Consider the following 27,559-nt stretch of genomic DNA (forward strand, 5'->3'; position numbering starts at 1 on the left):
TCTTTTAGTTTGCACCCAAAAGCATAAGATACCTAGGAATAAACCTAACCAAAGAGGTAAAGGATCTATATCCTAAAAACTATAGAACACTTCTGAAGGAAATTGAGGAAGACACAAAGAGATGGAAAAATATTCCATGCTCATGGATTGGCAGAATTAATATTGTGAAAATGTCAATTTTACCCAGGGCAATTTACACGTATAATGCAATCCCTATCAAAATACCATGGACTTTCTTCAGAGAGTTGGAACAAATCATCTTAAGATTTGTGTGGAATCAGAAAAGACCCCAAATAGCCAGGGGAATTTTAAAAAAGAAAACCATAGCTGGGGGCATCACAATGCCAGATTTCAGGTTGTACTACAAAGCTGTGTTCATCAAGACAGTGTGGTACTGGCACAAAAACAGACACATAGATCAATGGAACAGAATAGAGAACCCAGAAGTGGACCCTGAACTTTATGGTCAACTAATATTCGATAAAGGAGGAAAGACGATCCACTGGAAGAAAGACAGTCTCTTCAATAAATGGTGCTGGGAAAATTGGACATCCACGTGCAGAAGAATGAAACTAGACCACTCTCTTGCACCAGACACAAAGATAAACTCAAAATGGATGAAAGATCTAAATGTGAGACAAGATTCCATCAAAATCCTAGAGGAGAACACAGGCAACACCCTTTTTGAACTCAGCCACAGTAACTTCTTGCAAGATACATCCACGAAGGCAAAAGAAACAAAAGCAAAAATGAACTATTGGGACTTCGTCAAGATAAGAAGCTTTTGCACAGCAAAGGATACAGTCCACAAAACTCAAAGACAACCTACAGAATGGGAGAAGATATTTGCAAATGACCTATCAGCTCCTCTAGTCTTGCCCGGTCCCTGCTCTCATAGCCCGCATAAGCTGCAGGATAGGACTGCTCCAGAACCTTCCCTCACCCTGGTGAGATGGCAGGAGTTATTTGTAGTTAACTTGGCGCCTTTGAGACTAGTGGGCATGTGCAGGTGGCATCACCTGTCCTGGGGTTCGGTAGACCTGTGACCTGAGGCTCAGGTGGGCGTGCTTGTGTTCTTGGCTGTTCATTTTCCCCACAGATGTTTCCTGAGCTTCTCCTGCAGGCGAGGTGTCAGACCTATAAGCTCTAAGACAATACAACCCATGTCCTTAGAGGTCCTGAGACAACGTGATCTCTGGCCTTAGAGGACTCAGATGCTAGTGTGCGAAAGAGAACAGAAGCAGTTACACCCCTGACTGTGGAGCTGTAACTGCTACGAGCAGAAGGACCTGGGGGACAGAGCTACATGTGGGGTGGGTTTCCTGGAAGGTGGCATCTGAGCTGATGCCTAGAGAAAGAGAAGGATGTTCCAGAAGAGCAGAGAGCCCCACCCCCCAGGGCTCAGTACCAGGAGGAAGAGTGTTGCACTCCTAATTCAAAGGAGAGGTGATGCCCAAGAGGGCCGGAGGGCCCCATGTAGGATGTGTTCCGTCTTCTAAAGGGTCACTGCGCAGTACTGAGACCCTGGGCGGACTGCAGCACCTCTGTGTGCTCTGGTTTCCTCAACTATGAAGAAGGTGGGGGGGCCAGGGGGTGATGTTACTGCATCCACAGGGCTTCTGGAGGAGCAGCTGGGGCAGCAGAGGGCTCCCAGCCCGACCCGACACCCGTAGGTGCTCTCCGTGCCCGGGGAGCTGAATAGCTAAGGATTTGTCATCCCCGTTCCCCTTCCCGAGGCCGGCTGCCTCGGCCCCACCGTCCGAGGGAAACACTGCTTACTGCTGCAGGCATCTGGCACGGGATGAGGGGGGCCGGGAGCTGTTTCCTGTTGATGCGCCAGACTAGTCATGCTTTCTCACGTGATCTCGTTTTGTCCAGATTCCAGAATTCTCTGATGGTTTCTGGACTGGGTCCCAGCTGGCTTGCTGGACGAATTCGGAGACACCTTGGTCTTACTTCCCTAAAATCTCCATCTACCTGAGAGACGAGAACTCCAGCCAGTCGTTCCGCATAACCATCCTGCCTCAGGTATGAACGGGGACCTGTGCATCCCTCCCTAACCATGCGACACCCAGAAGTAATAAGGCGCTTCGTGGGTACTGCGCCCGGGTGGGTACCGCATCTGTGCTAGGTGTCGATGGCCACATGACGCCGTGTAACAAACGGCCACAAACCCGGGCAGCCCTCATCAGCTCGTGAGTCCGGGCAGACGTGCTGCTCTCGGGAGGCTGGTCGACACGTCTGGTCAGCTGGTGGCCCACCAGCCCTCTAGGGTGGCCTTGCTCATGGTGAGGCCGCTTGGCAGTGGAGCGATGGGACCGCTGACTCCCACCTTGGGGGACACGTCCCCTGCACCGCGGGCCACCCTGTCCTGTGCTGTGCACCCTCCCGGGGTGGAGGCATCCTAGGTTCCCCAGGCTGGGGAGGTGGACCCACCTGCCAGCAGAAGGGGCTGGCCGCACAGTCACATCCCAAGGGCCTGACAGCACGGGAGGCCAAGAATTGAGGACATTTGTGCAACATCCACCGTGGCACCAAAGTATGTTCTTTTATTTATTTATTTTTAAAGATTTTATGTATTTATTCATGAGAGACAGAAACAGAGATAGAGAAGCCATGGGGGAAGCAGGCTCCCTGCGGAGCAGGAGCCCGATGTGGGACTCAATCCCAGGACCTGAGCTGAAGGCAGATGCTTAGCCGCTTAGCCACCCAGGGGCTCCAGGATATGTTGTTTTAAAGAGGGGACTAAAACTGGACCCTCAGAGAGAGGAAGACGTCCTTTTGTTTTCCACGTTCAGTACATCATTGGTGCCTCCCTGCTCGGCCATGCTTCTCACCTCCCCCCACATTCCCGAGGCTCTGGCTCAGATCCCCCTCGGGGACGTCCAGGTGGGCGCCGTGTAGTCCAGTCCTCTCCTCACTGCCCTTAGTACCGTGGCAGCCTGCGGCCTCCTGTCCCTGCTGTGAGCCAACACTGAGCCCGGCTACGTGCATACACGTGCCTTTTCCCTGAGGCCCCCCCCGCCCCCCGGGCCTCGGGGGACCCTTCCCCGGCCTCCAGCCTGCCTCCTGCTGTGCCCCTGACCCTCCACTCACTGGGTCAGCGTCCTCCTGGGCTTCGTGCTTGCTCTGCTGCCCTGACCTTTGCTTGTGCCACCCCCAGCCTGAATGCCCTCTCCTCCGCACGCCCTCTGCATATCCAGATTCTTCCCATCCTTCAGCATCCAACTCAAACAACCCCTCTTTTGTTGAACGTCTGCTGAGCAGAATAACCCATTTGTGAGCCTGCCCTTCAGACGGGTAACGCGTGTTTCCCGGTCTGCTCACCCGGTGTGTGGTCATCCCTCGAGGGGGTGTTTTGTGCTGTTGCCTTTTTCATTTGACTTCTGTTTGTTTTTTTTTTTTTAAAGCACATACACAGGCTTAGAGCTCTTCCTCGGTTACATTAATTCCTTGAAGATGAGAACCCTGAGATCGAAGGTCCTTGCTCCTTCCCTGGCATGAGCGCACAGTGGAGGCCAGTGTGTAATCATTGTTTGTTTGGGTTTTTTTAAGATTTTTGAAATTTGTTTATTCATGAGAGAGACGGAGATATAAGCAGAGGGAGAAGCAGGCTCCCTGCGGGGACCCCGATGTGGGACTTGATCCCAGGACCCCGGATCACACCCTGAGCTGAAGGCAGACGCTCAACCACTGAGCCACCTAGGCATCCTCACTGGTTTCTTTCTTTCTTTCTTTTTTTTTTTTTTTCTGAACACACAGATCAATGTGTCTTTGTTAGTATTTGGTGACTTTGGGATAAAGGGGATGGAATTGGGGGACAGGGAAGGAGGAGTACTTTCAGGAGAAAAAAGGAAGTGCTACTGCCACCTTTCCCCTTGTCCACTTCCTACGTGGGGACACGTGCCCTCCAGGAAGGGCGGGTTCCTGGGGAAGGTTGCTTGAGAGTCTCAGGAGAAACAGGGCTGGACAGAGGATGCCCGCACACCCCGAGAACCCGAGGCTTGAGTTTCATGCTCATTTCCGCCCCTGACACATGCTGTAACTCTGAGCAGATCACTGAGCCCTTTCTCCGTCTGTCCCTTTAACCATAAAGGGAGAAATCCTAATACTTGCCAAAGACATTTTCCCTGCATACAGCGATATGTTCTCTGCATCTTTAAAATAATTTATTTTTATGATTAAATTTTGGTGGGTCGAACACTGTGACGTGGACATTATTTCCTCAGTGTGGTTCGTAACTAAAGTCGAAGCCTCACTTCGGGGCAGAGATGAGCATGTAATTGTAAATAAATGGCAGGGGGGCTGGTTGGCAGACTCGGGAACTCAGGAGAAGCAGAAGAAAACACAGGCATTTGGGGGAAATCTGTTCCATCTGGGGCAGCTAATAGCCACCAGGGTGGGAAGGTCCCTGGGGGCTCAGCAGCTGGTCCCAGGGCCCAGCACGGCCGAGTGTGGAAATACAGTGCGGGAGCTTTGGGAGCATTGCCTTTGCTTTTTGTTATCTCTGCGTTCTGAGAATTCAGTAGTATTCTCACGAGACTGTAGATATATTTTGGTTGACTTTGACACGTTCACATTTTTGGTTTTTAAAAATCTGCTTTCCCTGCTGTTTTCCTGATTTTTTTTTTTAAGATTTTATTTATCTATTCATGACAGACACAGAGAGAGAGTGGCAGAGACACAGGCAGAGGGAGAAGCAGGCTCCCTGCAGGGAGTCCGATGCGGGACTCGATCCCGGGACCCCGGGGTCACGACCTGAGCCAAAGGCTTATGCTCCACCACTGAGCTCAGCACCCAGGCATCCCTGTTTTCCTGATTTCTTACTCAAACTTTACCATTTCATTTTGTTTCCATTGCCTCTTTGGAAAAGGCTTTGTTGGGCAGTTGTGAACCATCACGTGCCAATAACCTCACAAGCTCCGTGTGCCACTGACACAGCCGTCGGGGTCAGCGCTGGGTGGAGGGGGGGGGTCGTCTGCTAACACTGCAGCTATGCCTGCCTGCCATCCATCCCTCACATTTAGGGGCAATCGTCAGGGCCCCTTCCCTCCGAAGTCTGAGGATGAGGCCCCTGCCTAGGACCTTTTTGGCATCAGCAGCCCTAGATTGGCATATGCTCACTAGTGCAGAAGGGAGCTGTGTCAAAGGCAATTATCTTAAATTTCATCTGTCTCCATTCTTTCCCCAAAACACATGGGCTGAATCTTTTCTGGCCTGTTTACAAAAGCAGCCCCCAACCCCAGCCCACAGGCAAATTCTGGTTTTCTTTTCCACATAACCCTAAAAATGTAAATAATTTCAGTCTACCACTGGTTGGTCTATTTGTGCTATTTTAGTTTAAGGCAGACAGTTTATTCTGAGATCCAGCAATACTTCAGCTTTCCCAGCGTGTTACAGCATTGACAGTCTGGAACTTTTATTGGCAGTCAGCTGGGACGCACATACAAAGAGTAAAAGATACAAATTCAGTCTGCATATTTTTGCATTGGTATCATCAGTTACATGCTATGTGATAATTGACTGGGTTTTATTATAGAATTAGTTCCTTCTGAGGTAGGGGTGTGTTGTGTGTGTCTGTGTGTGTGTGTGTCTGTGGGTCCATGTACATTCCTAGCGTTTGCTTGCAGAGAGGTAGGGGAGGGTGCTGTTGCAGCCCCAATGTATCCCCGGCCTTTGCCTCATTCATGTTGATCGTGTGAAGTTGCATGTTTCATTTGATGCTGATCAAGCTTAGGGCCGCTTATTCGTGTCACAGGCATCCTTTGAGGCCCTCCTGTGTGCCCACCATACCCCCGAAGCCTAGACGCCAGGAGCAGAGCGAAGCATAGAATGAAGGATTCCTTGCCTCGGAGGAGGGCTTGCAGACAGACGAACCACTCAGGCAGGGTTCTGACTGTGGGCCCGGTTCCCTGGACCCAGCCGCCGGCCCGTGTCCAGCCATTGACGACGCCAGGGGCTGCCACAGATCTGTCCTTGCTCACCCCCTGCCTGTCAACCCCTGTCTCTCACATCGTCCGTATGCTGGCAAGGGCAGTGAAGCTCATCTTCCTCGGGTGTCAGTTTGATCGTAGGCGCTCTCTCCAGTCCTACTTCTGGTTTCCTTTCCTGCTCGGGACGTTAAATAGTGCTCCTGTGTTTCCCACTCCTGGTGGCCGGTGCTCCATCTCGTCTGTGCTTTCCCTCCTGGCTGGCACCCCTTCCCTGTCACCCCGCTGCAGCCCCTAAAAATCCCCACCCCTCGTGCTCCCTCAGGCCCCAAAGCCCCGGGTTCCCAAGCTTGTCCTCCAAAATCTTTCTTTGTGCTTTTACCACTTGAGGGCTGGTCAGTGCTCACAAGAAAGTCCTTTTTTCCCACTCATTTTGCCCTTTATTGCCATTTTTTTTTTCAGATGTTTGGTATTTTGCCTTACTAAGCCACTCTATTCTCTTGGTTGCCTGCATTTGAATACTTTGCTGTTAAAAAAAATAAAGGGATTGTTCTTACTGGTGTGACTTCGGTTTGCTCCCTGGTTGTTTAAAGTTTTGACCCGACCCCCCCCCCCATGCACAGCCCATGCAAGAAATGGTCTCCATCCCTGTCAGCGCTTCCTACGTGGGGATGCTGTGTCTTCTCTTTGACACAGCTCTTCTCTCTCTGACTGAGGAAATAAATCATCCTGCTTCCTCCCTGCTGCCTGCTCTTAAGCTCTCTCTGGCAGAGGATGACAAAGACGGCATCCTGGGGCCAGTTAGGAGCCATTGCAGTCTCTCAGAGAGAAGGGGATGCTAATGGTCCAGACTGGGGCTGTAGCCATGGGGATGGGAGCAGTGATTGGACTCAGATTCCATTTCAAAGGAAGGCCTGGAGCCTCTGGTTATGGTTTCCCCGTAGGGAATGAGATACTGGCCTGGTGCTATAGGGCCTGAGTAAGTGGGTGAATCACAGATTTATTGAAATGGAAGACCTTGAAAAATAGCAGATCTGGGGAGAATGTCCGGAGTTCAGTTTTTCTAATATTGCATTTGAGATGCCAGTTGAGTGGCGAGTAGGGCAGGTGGACGTAAAAGTGTGGCCATGGTGGTCAGGGTCTGGCTGGAGGTCAGGATTTGGGCATCAGCGTAGAGCCCCAGGGTATCTTTAGGGCCGTGGGGCCACAGGTGGGGGATGGCCACCAGGATGCCGGAGCCCTGGGGGTCCTCTGATGTTCAAAGGTGAGGAAGGCAAAGTGAACCCTACACGGGTGCCTGAGAAGGAGCAGCCAGTGTTGGGGGAAAGAAGAAACAACCCCTTCTCAGAGGTCAAGGGAAGGAAGGGTTTGGAGGGGGGAGAATTAGCTGGTCCATGGTACCATAGAGGGGCCCATCAGAGCACTTCCCACTCCACATTTACTTAACCTGCCTCCTCCCTGGATGGGAAGCTTCTAGGGCGCAGGGAATGGGTGTTCCTCATCCCTGTTGCTGGTACTGAGGGAGGCATGTCTTGGCGATGCCATGTGCTAGATGGATGGACTGATGGATGGACAGCTGTATGGCTGCACCTGTGAATATTTACAGGCGGCACACGTGTTTTTTATCCTCTCAGTAATGTCTATCACCACGCCTGTGATGTCGTCTTCCAGATGACAATGTGATGTCATCCCCTTCCCTCCCTGTGTCCCGCCCCCGCCATGGCACCTGGGCAGGTTTGAACACTCCGTGGCCCTGACAACTTGGTGATATTGCCCGATTCATGCTTTGTCCTGTTTGTTTGCTCTTTCCTCGTAAACAGCTCTACATCCAGCCCATGATGGGGGCTGGCCTGAATTATGAATGTTACCGATTCGGCATTTCACCTTCCACGAACGCGCTGGTGATCGGTGCTACCGTGATGGAGGGCTTCTACGTGGTCTTCGACAGAGCTCGGAAGAGGGTGGGCTTTGCAGCAAGCCCCTGTGCAGGTAAGCGATGCTTGCACTAGACAGGGAGCCCCAACTACAGTGCATCATGTCCCTTCACTAACTTGGAAGCAACTCGTGATGACGGGTGAGTTGCCTCTGAATTGTTCCCTGCAGGCCCATCCATCCGTGGTCAGTCTTATCAGTAAGACACACCACAGGATTGCAGAAAGGAGTACGTGAGGCCATCTGTGTAAAACGTTTAGTTCCGTGCTTGACACCTGGCAAATGTGTGATCAGTGGTAGTACAGTTATCTTGCATTAGACTTAAAACAGTATCTCACACCCTAGAATAAAGGTGGGGGGCCTTGGAGAAGAATTACAGTTTTTTGATAGGAAAACCAAAATAAAGATCAGGGATAAGCTGTGTATTTTTTTTTCCCTCAAAGAAATCTTGGTTGTTGTACAATAAGGAATAATTGCTATTTCTTGAAATCCTAAAATGATGAGATCAAGAAGCATGTTTTTCTCCTACAACCCCATTGAAAAGCTGGTGTGAGGGTGAGTCAGCAGCATTATTTTGCGGAGCCCAGCTTGAGGGTTGGGCCCGTGTTCGGGAAACCAGGAGGGAGGGCAGGAAAGCTGATGGGTGGGGAAACCCCCAAACTTGAAAATGTCTATGCATGAACAGTTTGCTGGAATGGAGTGTCCACACAGCTCCCGGGTCAGCGGGAGGGTCGGGTACTTCGGGCAGCAGCCCAGGCTAGCACTGCAAAGGCCAGTCCTGGACGTGGGCATGAGCTAGGGTCACTGGGGACGTGTGGAGGGAGCGCGTGAGCCGGGCTTCTCGGTGGGATTTCAGGGGACTGACACATCCTGGCACATGGGATTCAGAGTTGGCGGGGAACATGCCAACGGAGAGAAAAATTAAGCAAATGTGTGGCAGCGAAAAGTACAGGCAGCGAGGACGTGGGACAGGAGAAATTTAGAGGCTGTGGGGCGGCACAGAGGATCACCACGTGGTGTGGGGATGGAGGTGCGACTTGGATGAAACGGTCCTTCAGGGACAGGAGTAGTGAGTGACAGGCATGAATGCCAGCTGTGCTGGTCACCTCGACCCCGACCAGGCTTTCACGGGGATCTAGAACCCCGTCTGGGGGAGAGCCACGGAGATGAGGGTGTGCAGGCAAGACATCAAAGGAGCTCAGCTGATTTATCCCCAAGGGGGACATTTCAGGTCTTACGACCTGACTCAGGTGGGGGGTGGAATGGGAGTCGTGGTAAGCAAAGCAGGTCGGGCATGCTTCCTATCCTTGTTTGGACACACCGGCGTTCCTGGAGGATAAAATAACAACTTGGAGCCTGGAAGGAGAGAAATATCGAGGGGAAAATGTAACATCTGGAACATGAGCCCAACTCACGTGCTGTAGAAATGAAACCACTCAACCCCATGTACATATTCGATGGTTGGCAAGTTCTATTTTTTTTTTTTAAGATTTTATTTATTCAGGAGAGAGAGAGAGAGGCAGAAACACAGGCAAAGGGAGAAGCAGGCTTCCTGCGGGGTTCAGGATGTGGAACTCGATCCCAGGACCCTTGGATCCCGACCTGGGCCGAAGGCAGCTCAACCGCTGAGCGACCCAGGCACCCCTGCAACTACTTTACGTGTTAACGCAGCTCCCTCTGACTTTGTATTGGTGGGGAGGCTTGGAATCCTTGAGGCTTGTCATTTTGGTGTCTTTGTTGGGAGGGAATATTTACCTTTTCAGAGTGCATTACCTGTTTTTAGCACATGAGGTATCCCTGGGGAAGACCTTTCTCTGTGGTGGGACCTGGGACTGTACAGTCAGAGACACTACTCTCCCAGCTGTATTTTTACATCTTGTAACCCAGAGAACTAAGCACTAAGGCAATTTCCCCCACAATTTCTGTTCTCTTGTTAAACACTATTAAAGTAGAGGCTACTATGGCAACAGCCGTTATATTGTCCACTTTACTTAATACCGCAGAGCGCGTAATCGCCGTGTCTCCTTAAGTGAATTGCTGTTGGAAGTAGTTTAATATTAAGTGTCTCCAAGCAAAGCAACGTTCACGCCTGCATTTCAACATGGATCCTTTGTTGGGTGTGCTTATAGAAGTTTATTATTATTATTATTTTGCTACTGTTTAAAAAAAAGCATATTTAAGATTTTGGTACTTAAACATTTGATTTTTACCAGCAGCGGGAATATACATGGATATGTCTCCTCTTCTGTGCAAACTGTTTTGCCATTAAAGTAATTACTTCCCTCCAAGCTGCAATTAGGAGCCAGACAGTGGTCTATAGCGCTGTAATAAATGGAAGAGGTACACTGCCCTTTTTTTTTTCTCTTTAAAAGTGTCTATTTTTAACTTATCACTTGCTTTAAATAACAAAATGATTTAAGTCCTAGGAAATCTCATGTGCTTTGTGCACACTTACGGAACACCCAGATTTAACAAATGCTAACATTTTGTCATATTTTCTTCAAAAATTTGTCATAGAAACAGAAAAGAAATATAGCTAAAGCCCCACCCCACTACCTTCCCCAGAATGACCCTTCATCCTGAAACTGGTGTAGATTCTTCTCATAATTACTATACACTTAAGATTCCACTGCATGGGGCACCTGGGGGCCTCCATCGGTTAAGCATCTGCCTTCGGCTCAGGTCATGATCCCGGGATCGAGTCCCGCATCAAGCTCCCTACCCAGTGAGGAGTCTGCTTCTCCCTCTGCCTCTGCTCCTTCCTCTGCTTGTGCATGCTGTCAAATAAATAAAATCATAAATTAAAAAAAAAATCACTACATAGTTGTAAGTGCCTTGGGTTAGTTGTTTATTGCTTGGTAACAATTTAGCCCCAAATTTAGCAGCACTGTGTGACCTTGTGCAGGCACTGAGGGTCAGGAATCGAGGGGGCTTAGCTGGTGGTTCGGGTCTAGGGTCTCTCAGCAGGGTGGAGGGGGGTTCTGCTGGAAGCTCACTCATGTGGTAGGTGAGAGGAGCCCTCCATTCCTTGCCATTGAGACCTCACGCCAGGCTTCCCTACACATCCTTAAGATGAGCACCTGGTGACCCCAGAGCAAGTGATTCCAGAGAGTGGAAGTGCAACAAAGCACGCGGGACAGAAGCCACAGTCTTTGCTCACCCAATCTTTTAAGTGGCATGCTATCACTTGTGCCTTATTCTGTTGGTTGCCAGAACCACCCTGGCACAGTGTGGGAGGGGATTATACAAAAGTGAATACCAAGGAGCTGGGGTCATTGGAGTCACCTTAGAAGCTGTCTACTGGATACCTATAAATAAATGCCATATAATAAAACATAGGATGGTTGGTTGTGGGGTTTGGCATTTTTAAAATGTATATGAATGCTCTATAGTACTGTGCCTATCCTTTTTCAGCCGGCCTCATTGCTCAGCATTACACATTTACTACATTTTCTGTGTTGGTGTGAATACTAGGTCACTTGTTTTGACTGCTCTAGTATCCTCTTGTATGAATATCCCCAGGTCACTTACCGTTCCTGCCTTGATTACCGTTTGGATTGTTTCTGACACTTGCAATTATAACTTGCAGTGAGCATCTTCCTGCACACTATTAGGATCTTCTGAAGGTGGGATTTCTAGATGGTTTGGTACGCCAGCCATCAGTGTTAATGACTCCTGTCAGAGTTGTCTTCCAAGTAGCTGGACCATCAGATTACATAAGAATGTTCATTTCCTCAAAATATTATATTTGTTTTGTTTTTGTTATTTTGCTAATCTTTATATATGAAATTGTGTCACGGGGTGATTACTTCTGAACTGACGGGCCTTTTTTTTTTTTAAAGGATTTATTATTTGAGAGAGAGAGAGTGAGAGAGCTTGCACACTTGGTGGGAAGGGCAGAGGCAGGGAGAGAATCTCAAGTAGACTCCCCACTGAGTGTAAGGCCTTATCGGGTCTCAATCTTAAGACCCTGAGATCAGGATCTGAGCCAAAACCAAGAGTCAGGGAAGCCTGGGTGGCTCAGTGATTGAGTATCTGCCTTGGTCCAGGGTGTGATCCTGGAGTCGCAAGATTGAGTCCCACATTGGGCTCCCCGCATGGAGCCTGTTTCTCCCTCTGCCTATGTCTCTGCCTCTCTCTGTCTCTCATGAATAAATAAAATCTTAAAAAAAAACAAACCCAAGAGTCCGATGCTCAACCTACTGAGCCACCCTAACACCCTGAGATGATGCGGTTTTTATAGGTTTATGGGGTGTTTGAGCTTTTTCTCTGATGGTGAATTTTTCTGCTAATAGCTTATGTACATTTTTCTACCAGTCTTTTTTATTAATGTCTATACATTCTTATTATTTGATCCATTAGGTATGGGGGGCTTATGTGTGGTGAATATCTGCTAATCTCTCTGGATTTCTTCTACCTGTTTTTGTTGTCTTTCATTTATATATATATTTTTTAATTTAGTGAGATAAAATATACTGATCTCTTCCTTATGGCTTTTACTCTGTACCTTATTTAAGATTTTTTTTCAATCTAAGAAAATAGAGATTTTTTTTCCCTAAAGATACACTGTACTTTTTTCCATATTCTCATAGAATATGAAATGGGAATCTAATTTTTTATAAGAATTCAATTTTCTCAGTATTATTTATTGAAAATATTTTCCTCTCTAATATTTTCAGTATTATAAAAATTTTAATATACAGGAAAGACTAAAATAATACAGTGATGTCTTACTATCCACCATCTAGATTTGATAATTTTTGCATTTTGCCATATATGTCAGTATACGTGTATATGTAGTTTTTGTTGGAACCATTTGCAAATAGGTTGCAGATATCACGACATTCTACCCCTAAATATTTCACTCTATAACATTTCATTTATAAATACATCTTAAAAATATGCACAGTCTCATACATAACCATAATACCATTATGACATCTAAAAAATCAAAAATATTTACATCGTAGTGTGTATTATCTCGGTCATATTCAGATTTCCTCAGGTACCCCAAAAAATGGTTTCCTTAGCTGTGTTTTTGTTTTTGGTATTTTTGAAGGCCAGTTTTGTAGAATATATCATATTCGGATTTGTTGGGATTTCTTGTAATAGTATCATTTAACATGTTCAACATGTTCATTTAACCTTACATTTCTGTAAACTTGTTTTGCTTTTTTAATATTTATTTACTTGAGAGAGAGCAAGAGCTAGAGAGAGCACAGAGGGAGAGGGAGAAACAGGCACCCCACTGAGCAGGAAGCCTGATGTGGGACTCAGATGTGGGACTCAACGTGGGACCCTAGGACCCTGGGACCATGACCTGAGCCAAAGGCAGATGCTTAACTGTCTGAACCACCCAGGTGGACTGCATTTCTGTAAACTTGAACTTAGGTCTGGAGGCTCGGTTAGATTCAGGTTAAATTAATTTTGCAAGATATCTACAAAATTTTAATAACATCTTTGTTATATACCAAGACCCAGTATATACCTGGAACTGTTCTTTCTGAGCATTCTCTTCTACCCTACTGGTATAGTTGCTGTCCCTGTGCTATAATATATGGCTTAATTTCTGTAGTTATAAGACTTAATTTTCAGCAGGGGCTCAACTCTTCTTTAAATGCCCTAGGCTACTTTTGTCCTTTTTTTTTCTTAAAGATTTTATTCATGAGAGACACACAGAGAGAGGCAGAGACACAGACAGAGGGAAAAGCGGGCTCCATTCAGGGAGCCTGATGTGAGACTCAATCCCAGGACTCCAGGATCACCCCCTGAGCTGAAGGCAGATGCTTAACCACTGAGCCACCAAGGAATCCCTTGTCTTTTGTTTCAACTTGTCAGGATCTCTGAAGAACCCTATTGGGATTTTTATTAGAACCGCTTTGGATTTAGAGATTAATTTGAGAAGAAATCAAGTCTTTGTTATACAAGTCTTTTCCCTATAAATGTGCTAATTCTCATTTGTTTAGGTCTTTTTTTATGTCCTACAGCAGTTTTGTAGTTTTCTCTAAGAAAGTCTTACACAGGTAAATTTATTGGTAGATACCTGTTAGCTCTTATTGTTACTGTAAATGATATTTTAAATTGCATTTCGGTTGTTTAGTATATAGGCTTGCAGGGTTTTTTGTATGTTAATCTTCTATCCAGCCACCTTGCTGAATTCTCCGTTTTATTAAAAAAAAAACAGTTGTTAGAGTTGCTTGGATTCTTCTATGAAAGCAGTCATATAGTCTCATGTACAGAGTAGGTTTGTGGAATTCCCTTCTAATCCTCAATTAAGGGATTCTCAGTTTGCTGAAATTGTTTAGTATGAATGGAAAAACTGACATTTTTACTAATGTTAAACATATTCCTACTCTATGACTCAGCAACTTAGGTATATGCAGTGGGGAAATGAATGTGTGTCCACCCAAAGACTTGACCAGAAGCAGCTTTATTCATAAAATGAACTAAAAGTACTACATCATTCGGTTATTACATTGTTACACAAAACCACCATTTTCATCAAACTAAAAACAGTCCAAAGTGTAATGAAGGAGAATGGATAAATTTTGACAACAATTTTCCTTATGCTGAAAAATATGCTTTAGGATCTCTCTTAAATTTCATTTTGGGGGCAGCCTGGGTGGCTTAGTGGTTTAGCGCCGCCTTCAGCCCAGGACCTGGTCCTGGAGACCCGGGATCGAGTCCCACATCAGGCTACCTGTGTAGAGCCTGCTTCTCCCTCTGCCTGTGTCTCTGCCCCCAACCCCCTCTGTGTCTCTCATGAATAAATAAAATCTTTAAAAAAAATTTCATTTGCCCTGATTCTTGAATCATGGTTTAGCCCTAGCATTCTAGATTGCCCATTTTCCCTTAGTGTTTTGAAGATGCTATTTCAGTGTTTTCTGTCCAACATTATTGCTGGTGAAAAAAAAAACCCAGTTTCAGGTGTTGTACGTTTAAGGGTAATCTGTTTGTTTGGTTCCTGTTCAGACTTAAGTTAAATTTTTCATCTTCTAAAGTTTCACCATGATGTATCTAGACCTAGATTGTTTTTCATCTTGCTCAGGACTCTCTGAGCCTGATAATTCATGTTTTTTTTAATCATCAAGCCCAGAGAATTCTAAGCTGTTACCTCCACCACTCTTGCCTCATGCTCATCTTTACTAGTTTCTCCTGGACTGCTGAGATAAATTTTGAGATTTCTCATTATTTCCTTTACATCCCATAACCTTTTATTCATAGTTTCCTTTCTTTGCTGCATTCTGTGTAGTTTCTGCAGACACATCCTAGGTTGTCCTAGTTCTCTCAGGGTTTTTTTTTTTAAGATTTTATTTCTTCATGAGAGAGAGAAAGAGAAGAGCGCATGTGTGAGAGAGAGGCAGAAGGGCAGGGAGAAAGAGAGAGAATCTCAGGCAGACTTCATGCTGGGGCTCCATCCCACAACCACAAGATCACAGCCTGAGATGAAACCAAGAGTCCAGTCCGATGCCTTACCTCAACCAACCACCTGTGACACCCGGGTGCCCCAACCTATTCAGTGAGCTTTAAATTATATTGGCTGTATTTTTCATTTCTAGAAATCCCACTTTGTACTTTTTCAAATATACTAGTGTACTTTTCTGTAGTGTTCTGTAATAATTTTGTTGTGGCTTGTATTTACTTTGTCTCCATTATTTTATTTGATCTTTGAAAATGGCCAGATAATGTTCCAGTGATACAAGGCACACCCTCAGAGGCAATCATGTATATTGTATACATGTATATATACACAGTGTTCCCACATTATTTTTTGAGCCTTATAATCCTGTTATGTGGATGTTCTCTGATTTAACAATTCCTTAATGATATATTTAAGTTGTTTCTAGTCTCCTGTTATTATTAACAGTAATACCACGTTTCACTCACACATGTGAAAGTATATCTCTAGGTTAGATTATTGGAAGTAGAATTGTCAGGCTAAAGGATATAAGCATTTGTAATCTTGATAAATATTGTCACATTGCTTTCCAGGGAGGTTGTACTCTTTTATACCTGGTTGTACCAGTTTTCTAAGAATGTTATATAATGGCCTGAGTTCCCAGTCAGCATCACCAACAGGGTAGTGTCACACTTTCCGGAATTTTGCCAATGTGATAGGTAGAAAAGATTATCTCGGTATAGTTTTAATTTAATTACTTTATTACATGTGTGGTTGGGTTTCTTTCCCTGTGTGTAAGGCCATTTGTTTTTCTTTTCTATGAACTATGTGATTATATCTTTTCCCTATTCTATTGGGTTTTTAGTTTTTTATATTGATTTGTAGAAACTCTGTGTAATGGAGTAATTAACCATTTGGAGAAAAAAGCTATAATCCATGTTTTAGTTACACATTATTTAAAAATTTACTTTGCTATTGAGGAATTTTATTGTAAAAATGGTTTGAGGTATTTAAATATATCAGTCTTTTGTTTTAAGTATATCAGTCTTTTAAGTTTTAAGGCTCTTAGGTTTGAAGTCACATTTTAAATGACCTTCTTTATTGAAATTATTTTGTGATTTGTGCAAACACTTTCATGTTTCATTTACCTTGACATAGTCTGTATGGATAGCCTTTTTGCCCCCAAGCTGACTACCACATTCATTGTTCCTGTAATATTTTTCAGATAATCCACATTTTCTCCACTGATCTGAAATTCCAGAATTATCATATTCCAAATTCCGGTAAATATTTAAAAGAAATATATTTATTTCTGGACTTTCTGTTCTGTTCAATTGATTTATCTTACAGTGCTAGTTTCTGTTCAGTATCACTTTTTTTTTTTTTTTTAGATTTTATTTATTTATTTGAGAGAGAGAGAACAAACACAAGCACGGGGAGCGGCAGAGGGAGAGGGAGAAGCAGGCTCCAGCTGAGCAGGGAGCCAATGTGGGACTCAATCTCAGGACCCTGCGATCATGACCTGAGCCAAAGGCAGTCTCTTAAACCAACTGAGCTACCCAGATGCCTCCCATTATTCTTTTTTATTCAGAACTTCCCTGCTGTTCTTAATTGTATTTTCCTTTATGAACTTTAAATCAACCTGTTAAAAAAAAAAAAAGTCTTGTTAGTATTTTCATGAGGTTTTAATCACTGTAAACACAGCTATAGTATAATCTCAAGCATATTCTGTGTCCCTATCATTTATGGAGAGCTAATCGCTTTGTTTTTGTGTCTGCTTTCGGTTCTCTCCTGGTGGAGTTTCTTCTCACTTGGTTTGCAAGTTTTTGTTGTGAGCTTATCTTTAGTGGGCATGCTTTTTTTTTTTTTTTTAATTTTTTTTTTTCCGCCTTTGGAGAGAGTTCAGTGCACCTTGGGTTGTAAAAATGTTGCTGTTAAAGCAGCTCTGCATTTGTTTCTGCTAAGTGTGAGGCATCGAGAACTTTTAGGATTTCTACCCCAAGCTGTGTAAATGTAGATGCCCTCCATGCGTGACGCTGTGGTTGGGAGACTCTCTTTCTCATGGGAGATTGTTTCTTGCCCTCCTTGCCCTCTGCCCCCTGGCCTCAGGCATAGTCAGATTTCTGTGTTGGCAGAGTTTTCCCAGCTCCCTCCACCAGTGAACCAGTCTCTGTCACCCATCCATGTGGTGCTGGGGTCAAATCTGCCTCCCTCCCTCCCCCTGTCCCTGGGCATTGGATCTCCAGTTCTAGGGCCTATTTCTAGGCTCATCTACATATTTAAAAATACGAGTTTATCATCTTTTCTATGTGTTATAGTAGGAGGAAGTTCTACCTTGGTGCCAGCTAGCACTTGGCGGAGCCCAAATCTTTGGGAGCTTCCCTTTTCTCTTGATGCCTTTTATTTGGTTTTTGTAATAATTGGTGTTTGTCAGACAACACTTCGCGATAGGATTAGGCTTTTCTATAAGGGTTGGGGCAGGGTGGGAAGGAGAGCAGTGAGTGGGATCTCTTTGAAGACTTTTCCTGGGGAGCTTTTTAAAATACATTATGGCCCACACCCTCCCCTCCTTTTTCAGCCAGGGTGTATCAGAATGGTGGTAGGTGGGAGGGTGATGGTTTTTTTGGAAAAAGATCCACAGATGCTTCTCTTATGCTGCCCTGCTTCTCCTCGCCTCACCCCACCCCCCCAACCCCTACGAAGCGTCACTATTCTAGTCTCAGAGCCACATAATAAGGCGGTGGTCACCATGTGCCATGGAGCTGGCCGACCTGGGGCATCCACAGATAGAGAGCCTCCCATGCGAGGGGCAGATGTTAGAGGCTGCAGCACTTTCAGCTGTCTCTGTGCTGCCCGGGCCAAGTATCCTATAACTAGGAAGATAATAGAGTGTTAAGAGTGACAGCTCTCTCTTAATGTATCCAAAGCTTCTGAAATACCACCCATCTCTTTTTATAGATTGAGACATTTAGCACCCAAGAGCCGTATAGATTTCAGCTTTTACAACTTGAGACTCATCATAGATTGTGGCAGTCATTTCACTGCGAATTTTCCTTGTTGCAGGTTGAAAGTGGATCATCTGGTACATATTCATGTTTAAAAATAGGAAACTTAGCTGTTAAGAGCAGAGTTGCAGCGATAGGCCTCCTCCACCTACTTAGAATACAATGAAAAGATGCCAACGCCAGGGGCCCCAAAGACAGGGTTTAGGTAGCCCTCATTCCTCATTTTATAGAAAAGAACCGTGAGAACTGGGGGTGCTGAGTGGTTCTCATGTGGTTGCACAACAAAATGGCCCCGGGCCCAGAATGCCTGTCCTGTAAACTCCAGAACATTCTTCCAAGTGAACCCTGGCTACTCAGAAGGCATCTTTGTATCAATTTAGTCCATGTGGGGAGACCATTCACTTTATGTTGCATACTGTGGGGAAAAAAAAAAAGGACCCGGCCATGATGATTTTTTTATGGTTAGCAGATTAATGTGTCTTCCTCGGGTGCTTATTATCAACTGGGTACTGATCTTCCAGGAGGTAAGACTGAGAAACCATAATTAAAAATCGTAACCCAAGATATCGATGAGAGATTTAAAATAATGATTTATTAACAGGAGATACTGACGAAACACCAAGCTTCCCCAGGCACGATGCTGAGTGCCCTTCCGGTTAGCCTGGTGATCCATGAGCAAGACTGATTCGTGGGTGCTGTTAATTTCTCCATTTTACAGATAGGGAAACTGAGGAGCAGAGAAGTTAAAAATATTGGCCAACTTCCCTAAGTGGGAACTTGGACTTGAACCCCAGCAGTCTGACCTGTGCCCTTAACCCATGCAGAGGGTGGCCTCATCAATAATTCCAGTATAAAAACTTAAAATCTACTCCAGGATCATAGAATTAGTAGTATAGGTAAACAAGTGCACAGACCAGGGATCCCTGGGTGGCGCAGCAGTTTGGCGCCTGCCTTTGGCCCAGGGCGCGATCCTGGAGACCCGGGATCGAATCCCACGTCGGGCTCCCGGTGCATGGAGCCTGCTTCTCCCTCTGCCTATGTCTCTGCCTCTTTCTCTCTCTCTCTCTGTGTGTGTGACTATCATAAATAAATAAAAAATAAATAAATAAATAAATAAATCTTTAAAAAAAAAAAAAAACAAGTGCACAGACCAGCCAATGGATGCCATTTCCTGAAGATATTCCAGAAGTAATTTAAAATCAACTCTAATTTAAAAATTTATTTATTTATTTATTTATTTATTTATTTATTTATTTACGTAATATCTGCCCTCAATGTGGCGAACTCAGGACCCCGAGATCAAGAGCCGCATGTTCCGCTAGCACACGCCCTTCCTTTGATAGGAAGTAGCTGTTGAGAAAATGTGAGGGCACGGTTGTTTTCAGATAAGACATTTTGACTGACAACCTTAAATTGGTGCTATTTTTCAGGAATGTAAACAAAATTTTTTTTTAATATAAAAGTAATAGGTGTATTTTGAAGAAAATTTGACTTCGGCGAGGGTTTTGATGCGTTTGTATTGTAGATCTGTTTTTTTGTTGTTGTTGTTATTTTTTTGGTTTTTTTAGATCTGTTTCTGTGAAAACCTGTATATAAACTTGAGCGCTGAACAAACCCCCATGTACCTAGTGGAACTGGGCTTGGGTTCATTTTTCTTCTTCTATTTCTTTTTTTCTTTTTTTTTCTTTTTCAGCCTGAGTGCAATCCTGTCACGTGTGTTGTTCATTGACATATTTTTTTGACTGCCTCATTTGTTGGATTTTTTTTAATGGCTTTATTGACATGTAGTTGCTATAAAGTGGACAGTTTGTGTTTTGGGGACCGGTTTGCTGAATTTTACATATGTATGTGAATTGGAAAAACTCCCGTCCCCTCCAGTGGTTCTCCTTTGCTCTGGGGCTTGCCGCCTCGCTCACAGTGCAGACCACTCTCTGTCACTGACTTCTGACTAAATTCCACTGTGATCAGAGAACATAGCGTGGATTTTAGTTCCTTTAGATGTCTCGATATTTCAGGTTTTTAAAAGATTTTGTTTATTTATTCACAAGAGACACAGAAAGGAAGGTAGAGACACAGGAAGAGGGAGAAGCAGGCTCCCCACTGAGCAGGGAGCCCAATGCAGGACTCGATTCCAAGACCCCGATTCCAAGACCCCGGGATCACAACCTGAGCTGAAGGCAGATGCTCCACTGATGAGCGCCCCCTCCCCCCAGGTGCCCCTCACTCCACATTACCTTTGATTAGCATTAGCTTGACTCATCTTTTTCCATCCTGTGACTTTCAATGTAGTTGAGTATCTACATCTAAAATGCGCTCCTTGGGAGCAAATAGTCAGGTCTTGCTTTTTCTCTAATTCGACAATCTCTGCTTTGTCTTTGGGGTGTTTAGACCAGAGATTGGCGGATAACAGCCTGCAGGCCAAATCTGGCCTGTCGTTTTTTTTTTTTTATACAGCCTTTGTAAAAAAACAGTTTTTACATTTTTAAAGGGGTGTGAAAAAAAAAAAAAAGAAATCCAGGAAGAATGTGACAGATCCTCCATGGCCCAAAAAGCCCTAACACGTTTACTTTCTGATTCTTTCTGGAACAAGTTTGCGGACCCCCGGTGTAGATTATAACAAGATGATTGATTGATCGGTACTTTTCCCCCTTTCCTGCCTCCTTCTGGATTGAGCATTTTTATCTCTCAACCCCTCGGCTGGTGTCCTGGCTCTCACTCTGGACGTGCGATCGTAGCGGTTGCTCTAGGGTCCGAGCGGGCACCGTGGAGAGACCTGGTCTGCTGCTTCGTACAGTATAAGGACCCAGAGCGTGCTCGCACTTCTCACGTCGCCCCTTGTGATGTTGCTGTGCGCGTTTTACTTATGCGTGTGTTACAAACCACCCACGACACTGGTGTTATTTTTACTTGACGCCAGTTATCTCCTTAAGTATTTAAGATGAAAAGTGAGATGATATAATTGCCTACATAGTTACCGCGTCTGGTGCTCATCGTTCCTTTGTGTACATCCCGGTCTCCAGCTGACATCCTTCACCTTCTGCTTGAAGGCCTTCTGTTAGTGTGATTTCAGTGCACATTGATTGGCGATTTCTTTCTTTCTTTTTTTTTTTTCAGCTTTATGGAGGTGTAACTGATACATAAAAGCTAGGAACATTTAAGGTATACAACTTGATGTTATCCTGTATGTACATGTTGTAAAATGATCACCGCCAGCTTCATATCCATCATCTCACGTGGGTACCATTGTCTGTCTTCCTTTCTTTTCTGTTTCTCTTTCCTCCTTTTTTCATTTCTTTTCTTTCTTTCTTCTTTCTTTCTTCCTTTCTCTTCTCTTTCTAATTTCTTTCTTTCTTCTTTCCCCTCCCTGTCCTCCCCTCTCCTCCCCTCCTCTCCCCTCCCCTTCTCTCCGCTCTCCTCCCCTCTCTCCCTCCTCCCCTTTCCCCCTCTCCTCCCTTCCCCTCTCCTTTCCTCTCCTGTCCTTTCACTCTCTCTCTCTCTCTCTCTCCCTCCCCCCACAAGTGAGAACACATAAGATCTACACCCACCATTCCACTCTCTGCTGCTGAGTTGGACGCTTAGTTTCCATGTACAGTGATATCCTACGGAGTTTGTATTCCTCTCTCTGGCTCATTTCCCTCGGCATTGTGTCCTCCAGGTGTATCCATGTGGCCACAAATGTGGCAGGATCTCCTCCTTTAAGACTGGACAAGACTCTAGTGTGTGTGTCTCTTCTCGTGATAAATCCTTTCAGCCTGTGTATGTCTCAGAACATCTTTTATCTTTGCTTTGAAAGATACTTTTGCTTGGTACAGAACTCTGGGTTGGTGAGGTTTTCCCTTCCAGCCCTTAAGGATGTCACTCCCACATTCTTATCACTTGTGTTATTTCTGAGATGAAATTAGTTCTAATTCTTGTACAGAATATTTTGTTTTGCTTGTATTTTCTGTGCATTTAAGATTTTCTCCTTATCACCAGTTTTCAGCGGTTCACTGGCATCATCTACTTCTTGTTTTATCGTGCTTGGGGATCTCTGAGCCTCTAGGAACTGTAGGTTTATGGTTTCCCTCAAGTTTGGAAAGGTTTTCGGTATTATTTCTTCAGATATGTTTTCTGCCTCCTGCCCCTCCTATCGGGGTCCTCTGACTACAGGGATGCTGAGCCTCTTCATATGTTCCCACAGTTTACTGCTGTTTTCCCCTTATGTTTTCAGGATTTTGTTCTGTTTCATGGGTAGTTCCATTGCTATGTTTTCAAGTTCGCTAGTCTTTTTTTTCCCCTGCAGATATATATGCTATTAATACCATGCAGTGTACGTCTTGTCTCACATACTGTCAATTTTTATCTCTAGAAATTTGACTTAGGTCTTAATTATAGCTTCTGTGTCTCTACTTAACACATCTGACATTCTTACAGCTCCTGTGTCTCTGCTTAGCATGTCTGCTATTCCCTCCAGCGTCCCGAGCAGAATGCAGTTACAATAACCATCTTCATAGCCCGTCTCCTAATACTACCATCTGTGTCATTTCTTGCCATGCTTTGAATGATGGATCCCCCCCGCCTTGTTATGAATTGTATTTTTCTACTTGGCCATGACTTCTGAATTGTGTTTTCCTGCTTCTTTGCATACTTGGAAATTTTGTGTTGGATGCCAGACATTGCGAACTTCATCCTGTCAGTTGCTTTGTGATATTACAATTTACAAGAACTATGTATTTGGTATTTGTCTCCATCTCTGGCACAGAGCTCCAGAAGCTCCTGGGATTTCCTAACGGGGGGGAGGGGGAGGAGAGAGAGAGAGACTGTCTTTTGTGATATTAATAAGGTAACTTAAAAGCATCTCAGGGAAGAGCTGGCCCAGCATTAGGGTTAGAACTTTGAGCCCCACCCCCTGAGCTCCAGGGAAGGAGAACCATTGGGGGTCCAAGCATTTCCACTGGCCTTTGACTCCATCCATTGTGTCTGTGCCACGAAGCCACCAGAAAAACCCAAAAGGGGAGGGTTTGGAGCGCTTCAGGGCTAGGGAGCGCGACATGGAGCTGTGGGGAGGGTTGGCACGGAAGCTCCACCCCTGCCCCCAGACCTCGCCCTGGGCATCCCTTCCCTCTCAGGCTGTTGAGTCTGTCCTTTACTACTAACCCAGTAGCCTCAAGTGACCTGTTTCTCTGAGTTCTGTGAGCCGCTCTGGCTAATTATTCCGTCCCAAGGTGGGGGTGGGTTGGAGCCTCCAATCTGTAGCCAGTGGGTCAGAGGCACAGGTGACACCATGGGCTTTAAACTCTCATCTGAAGTTGGGGGTGGGGCTCATAGGACTGAATCTTTAACGTGTGGGATCTGATGCTGCTTCTGAGTAGGTTGTGTCAGGATTGAGTTGAATTCTTGGACACCCTGCTGGTGTGTGGGAATTGCTTATTGGTAATTTGGTCCCCAACACATTGAAATTGGGTCCAGGGACCCAAAAGAGTGCTGAATCCTTCTGTGTTCTTACAAGTCTTCTTGAGATTTGTCCTGGGTCACATTTAAGTTGCTTAGAGTCCTGCCTTGTCTTTTTTTTTTTTTTTTTTTTTTTTTTAGTCCTGCCTTGTCTTGCTTTGAAGCTTCTTTGGATGAGACCAGGGCAGTGTGCAGCACATGGTTCCTCCCCGCCCCCACCCCACCCCCCCAACGGGGACAGAGGACCGACCCCTATGGGGTTTTTGTTTTGTTTTGTTTTTCCACTCTGGGAAACAGAGTAAATGGGAAGCAGTTGGCAGTAGGTGCTGTTCTGAGTCCTACCTGTGGGCTTCAAGCCCTGTTCCTTTTAGTCCTTTCAACTGGTCCTCTGGCCTTCCGTTCATTTTTGGTCAGCACTCGGCTGAAGGCTTGGGCGGCCCCGTGGAGATGTGTGGGATTTCTGTCTGCAGCTGCCTTCTGTCCTTGAACTCCAACAGAAGCCCTGCCCTGCCCTGCCCCCCAGCCTTACCCCCAGCCCTGCCTGCATCCCCCTCCCAGCACCACAACCCAGAAATGTTCTCAAAGCACCTGCCGGGCTCCCTTCATCTGTCTTCCATCTGTCAGGGGTTCATGCTCTTTGCTCAGTTGGCAATATCTCCAGAGCCTTTGTTTCTTTGTGTGCTTTGTCCAGTATTTTAGTTGTTTTGGGTCTGGGGTAAATCTGGCCCCTCTGACTCCACCTTGTTAGAAAGTAAAACTGGTTTTGGGTGATTTTTTGTCGCCTTCTGTTGGGCCAGGCGGCGGCTTTGGTGACTTGGCACTAAGTGTTCTTCACTGGCATGTGTGTGTGTGTGTGTGTGTGTGAGAGAGAGAGAAAGCTTCTCCGTTCATAAAGCAAGTCAGTTTTTAAGAAGACAGATGACCTGCTGTGGGAAGACATTTGCTACTTAAGTTTCTACTACGTAAAGGATTCTTACAAACCAGGGGAAAAAAAGATAGAAATTGTAATACAAATGCAAATAGCCAAGGAGTGTCTGTTTTAAATGGTGGCTTCAGCTGTGGGCCCTTGGGCTCTGGGTGAACAGAAGGCCTGCATCCCCGGGGCCCGGGGTCTACACAGGCTCTTGTGCAGCGCTCGACTCTTCCAGCACACGTGGAAGCAGCCGTGAATCCACACAAACGTGAGCAAGAAAATGTTCTAATCGAGACTGGTCTTTCCCTCACTTTAAACCATTCTGTTAAGGCCTTCGTTTTATTGTTATTTTACATTTTCTTTCCTCAATTAAAAAAAAAAAGGATGTGATTTGGCAGGCCTTCGGGTCTTGAGGCTTTAGTTACAGAGAAACGAAATGCCTAGCAACATTGCTTTTTCGTGTCTAAATGTTCATTTCTGCAATTAAACATGGGTGAGGTGGGTAACAGGGCCTTTTTCCTTTTCCAAGTGAAATGTAAAATGCCACATAAATTCTATTCTAATGAGAAGGGCAGATAAACCTGATGGAGAGACGTGAAATCCTGATAATCCCCGAACCTGCTTTAAGAGATCTCTGCGCCTCCTCCCCCTGGAAGAGTGTTGCCCACTGGCAGCCGTGGCCACGTGGATTGCAGCTGCGTTCGCCTTTGTTACGGGGAGGCCGCGAATTCCCTGTCACCCTCACGGACCATTCCCGATTCTGGATCCTCCATACGCTGCGGGTGGGACGCGGGACAGGTGTGGGGCAGGGCAGGATCTCCTGGACTGACTGGGCGGTCTAGAGGCCCCCTCAGAGTGCGGGTCGGGCTGATGATGAGGACAGTCATCAGGCTGATGATGAGGACAGTCATCGGAGCGCACGAGTCAGGTTGACTGCTCCTCCCCGTGCCTCCCAGCTCCCCCTGCACTCCCGACTTACCTCTGCCCTCCTCCCTCCCAGCAGCCGACACCCCTGTCCTCGCCAGGCACTGAGCTCTGCACCCTCACCTGTGCCCTCGCCTGTGGAGTGCTCTGCATTCTCACCTGTGGGGTGCTCTGCAGCCTCACCTGCAGGGGGCTCTGTGGCCTCACCTGTGGGGTGCTCCGTGGCCTCACCTACGGGGGAGGAGGGGGGGCTCTGCGGCCTCACCTGCGGGGCTCTGTTGCCTCACCTGCGAGCCCTCACCTGCGGGGGGCTCTGCGGCCTCATGTGTGGGAGACTCTGTGGCCTCACCTGCAGGGGGCTCTGCAGCCTCACCTGTGGGGCTCTGTAGCCTCACCTGCAGAGGGCCCTTTGCCCTCACCTGCGGGGAGGGGGGGCTCTGTGCCCTCACCTGTGGGGGGCTCCATGCCCTTACCTGTGGGGGGCTCTGTGCCCTCACCTGTGGGGGGATCCATGCCCTTACCTGCGGGGGGCTCTGTGCCTTCACCTGCGGGGGGCTCTGTGCCCTCACCTGCGGGGGGCTCTGTGCTCTCACCTGTGGGGCTCTGCAGCCTGGACCTCCCCAGAGCACCTGATGCTTCTGTACCAGCCCTTGTGCCCATTGCCCTCCTACCATGTAGGTTCAACACCTGCAGTTCTTGAAACATGCTGTGCTTGGAGGTGGGGGCTGGCCCGTCAGAAGGTGCACTGTCACAGGATGCAGCCACCCTTGGGACATGCCCAGTGCCCGAGCCACTGGCTCCTGCCCCATGAGGCCGTGGTTTTATAAAGCAAGTGTTATCTGTTTTGTCAAAGGGTACGGACAGACTGCTCATTTCACAGCAGTGGATTTCAACCCACACCCACCCCTTTCTGTCTCCTCAGAAATTGCAGGTGCTCCAGTGTCTGAAATTTCTGGGCCTTTCTCGACAGACGACATAGCCAGCAACTGCGTCCCCGCCCTGCCTTTGAATGAACCCATTTTGTGGATCGTCTCCTATACTCTCATGAGCGTGTGTGGAATCATCCTTCTTATCCTAATCGTCCTGCTGCTACTTCCCTTCCGGTGTCGGCACCTGCCCCGCGATCCCGAGGTTGTCAATGACGAGTCCTCTCTCGTCCGGCATCGCTGGAAGTGAAGAGCGAAGCCTGAACTCTAGCGGCCTCGAACTCTCTGTTATGAGAATGACGTTTCAGGTGGAGCAGGCGGGGCCGTAAGGCAGGGTCGCTTCCTGTGTCCACTAGTCTTAAGTCTGTTCTGCTCCTAGATGCCTTCCAGATTCACTGTATTTTGATTCTTGATTTTAAAGCTTCCTTCTTCTCCCTCACTTCCAAGAAAAATTATAATAAAAAACACCTCATTCTAAACCAAAACAGAGTGAATTGGGCTTCAGGCTTTATGTGACTGGTTATGCCAAACTGTCTAGGTGTGCCACCCAAAAAAAAAAAAAAAAGGCAAGCTTTGGCTGGTTCTCCTCTTCCGTCTCTGGAGAGATGAGCGCATATGGTTCATACCTCCTCTTAGCTCACGGGAAGCTCGTATTCATTGCATTTAAGGGTATTTTGCACCAGGCCTCAACCTGGCTTGGCTCAGAGTGTACAATGTTGTGGCAGGAGAAGCAGCCTGGGGCCTGACGATCTCACCGTCCTGCCTGCTTCTGAGTCGGAAACAGAGCCTTGTTCTGGGTCTCTCTGTGCTCTGAGTGGGAGCCCGAATCCTCTTGGAGGGGAACGTCACTCAACAGTCTTCACCAGCCTCTTCGGAAGATGGAAAGCCTTTGCCTGTCATGGTAGAGTGGGAAGGAAACCTACTCTTTTGTACTCGGTGCTTCTGTAGTCTTGGTATAAAATAAAAAGTTACCTCTGTGGAGACTTTGCCGGGGAGGGGAGGGCTGTGCCCGGGTGGGGCTGCAGGCAGCCTGGTACCAGCTCTTGCCCTCCTGAAGGAACCCTCCTTCCAACAGGCGAGGGTAACAGGTGCCATTCTGT

General features: G+C 46.5%; 1 protein-coding gene across 1 annotated transcript in view; it reads left to right on the forward strand.

Annotated features, from left to right (window-relative positions):
- Window positions 1-26,944, forward strand: part of BACE2 (beta-secretase 2) — an 81,522-nt gene extending 54,578 nt beyond the window's left edge. The window contains exons 7-9 of the mRNA XM_055313777.1: window positions 1,879-2,028; window positions 7,751-7,919; window positions 26,456-26,944. Of these exons, the coding sequence (XP_055169752.1) occupies window positions 1,879-2,028; window positions 7,751-7,919; window positions 26,456-26,709 (573 nt within the window). The 3' untranslated portion in view covers window positions 26,710-26,944. The remainder of the gene's footprint in view (window positions 1-1,878; window positions 2,029-7,750; window positions 7,920-26,455) is intronic.
- Window positions 26,945-27,559: the final 615 nt, after the last annotated feature.

The sequence above is a fragment of the Nyctereutes procyonoides genome, unplaced genomic scaffold (genome assembly GCF_905146905.1).
Source record: "Nyctereutes procyonoides isolate TBG_1078 unplaced genomic scaffold, NYPRO_anot_genome, whole genome shotgun sequence".
Lineage (NCBI taxonomy): Eukaryota > Metazoa > Chordata > Mammalia > Carnivora > Canidae > Nyctereutes > Nyctereutes procyonoides.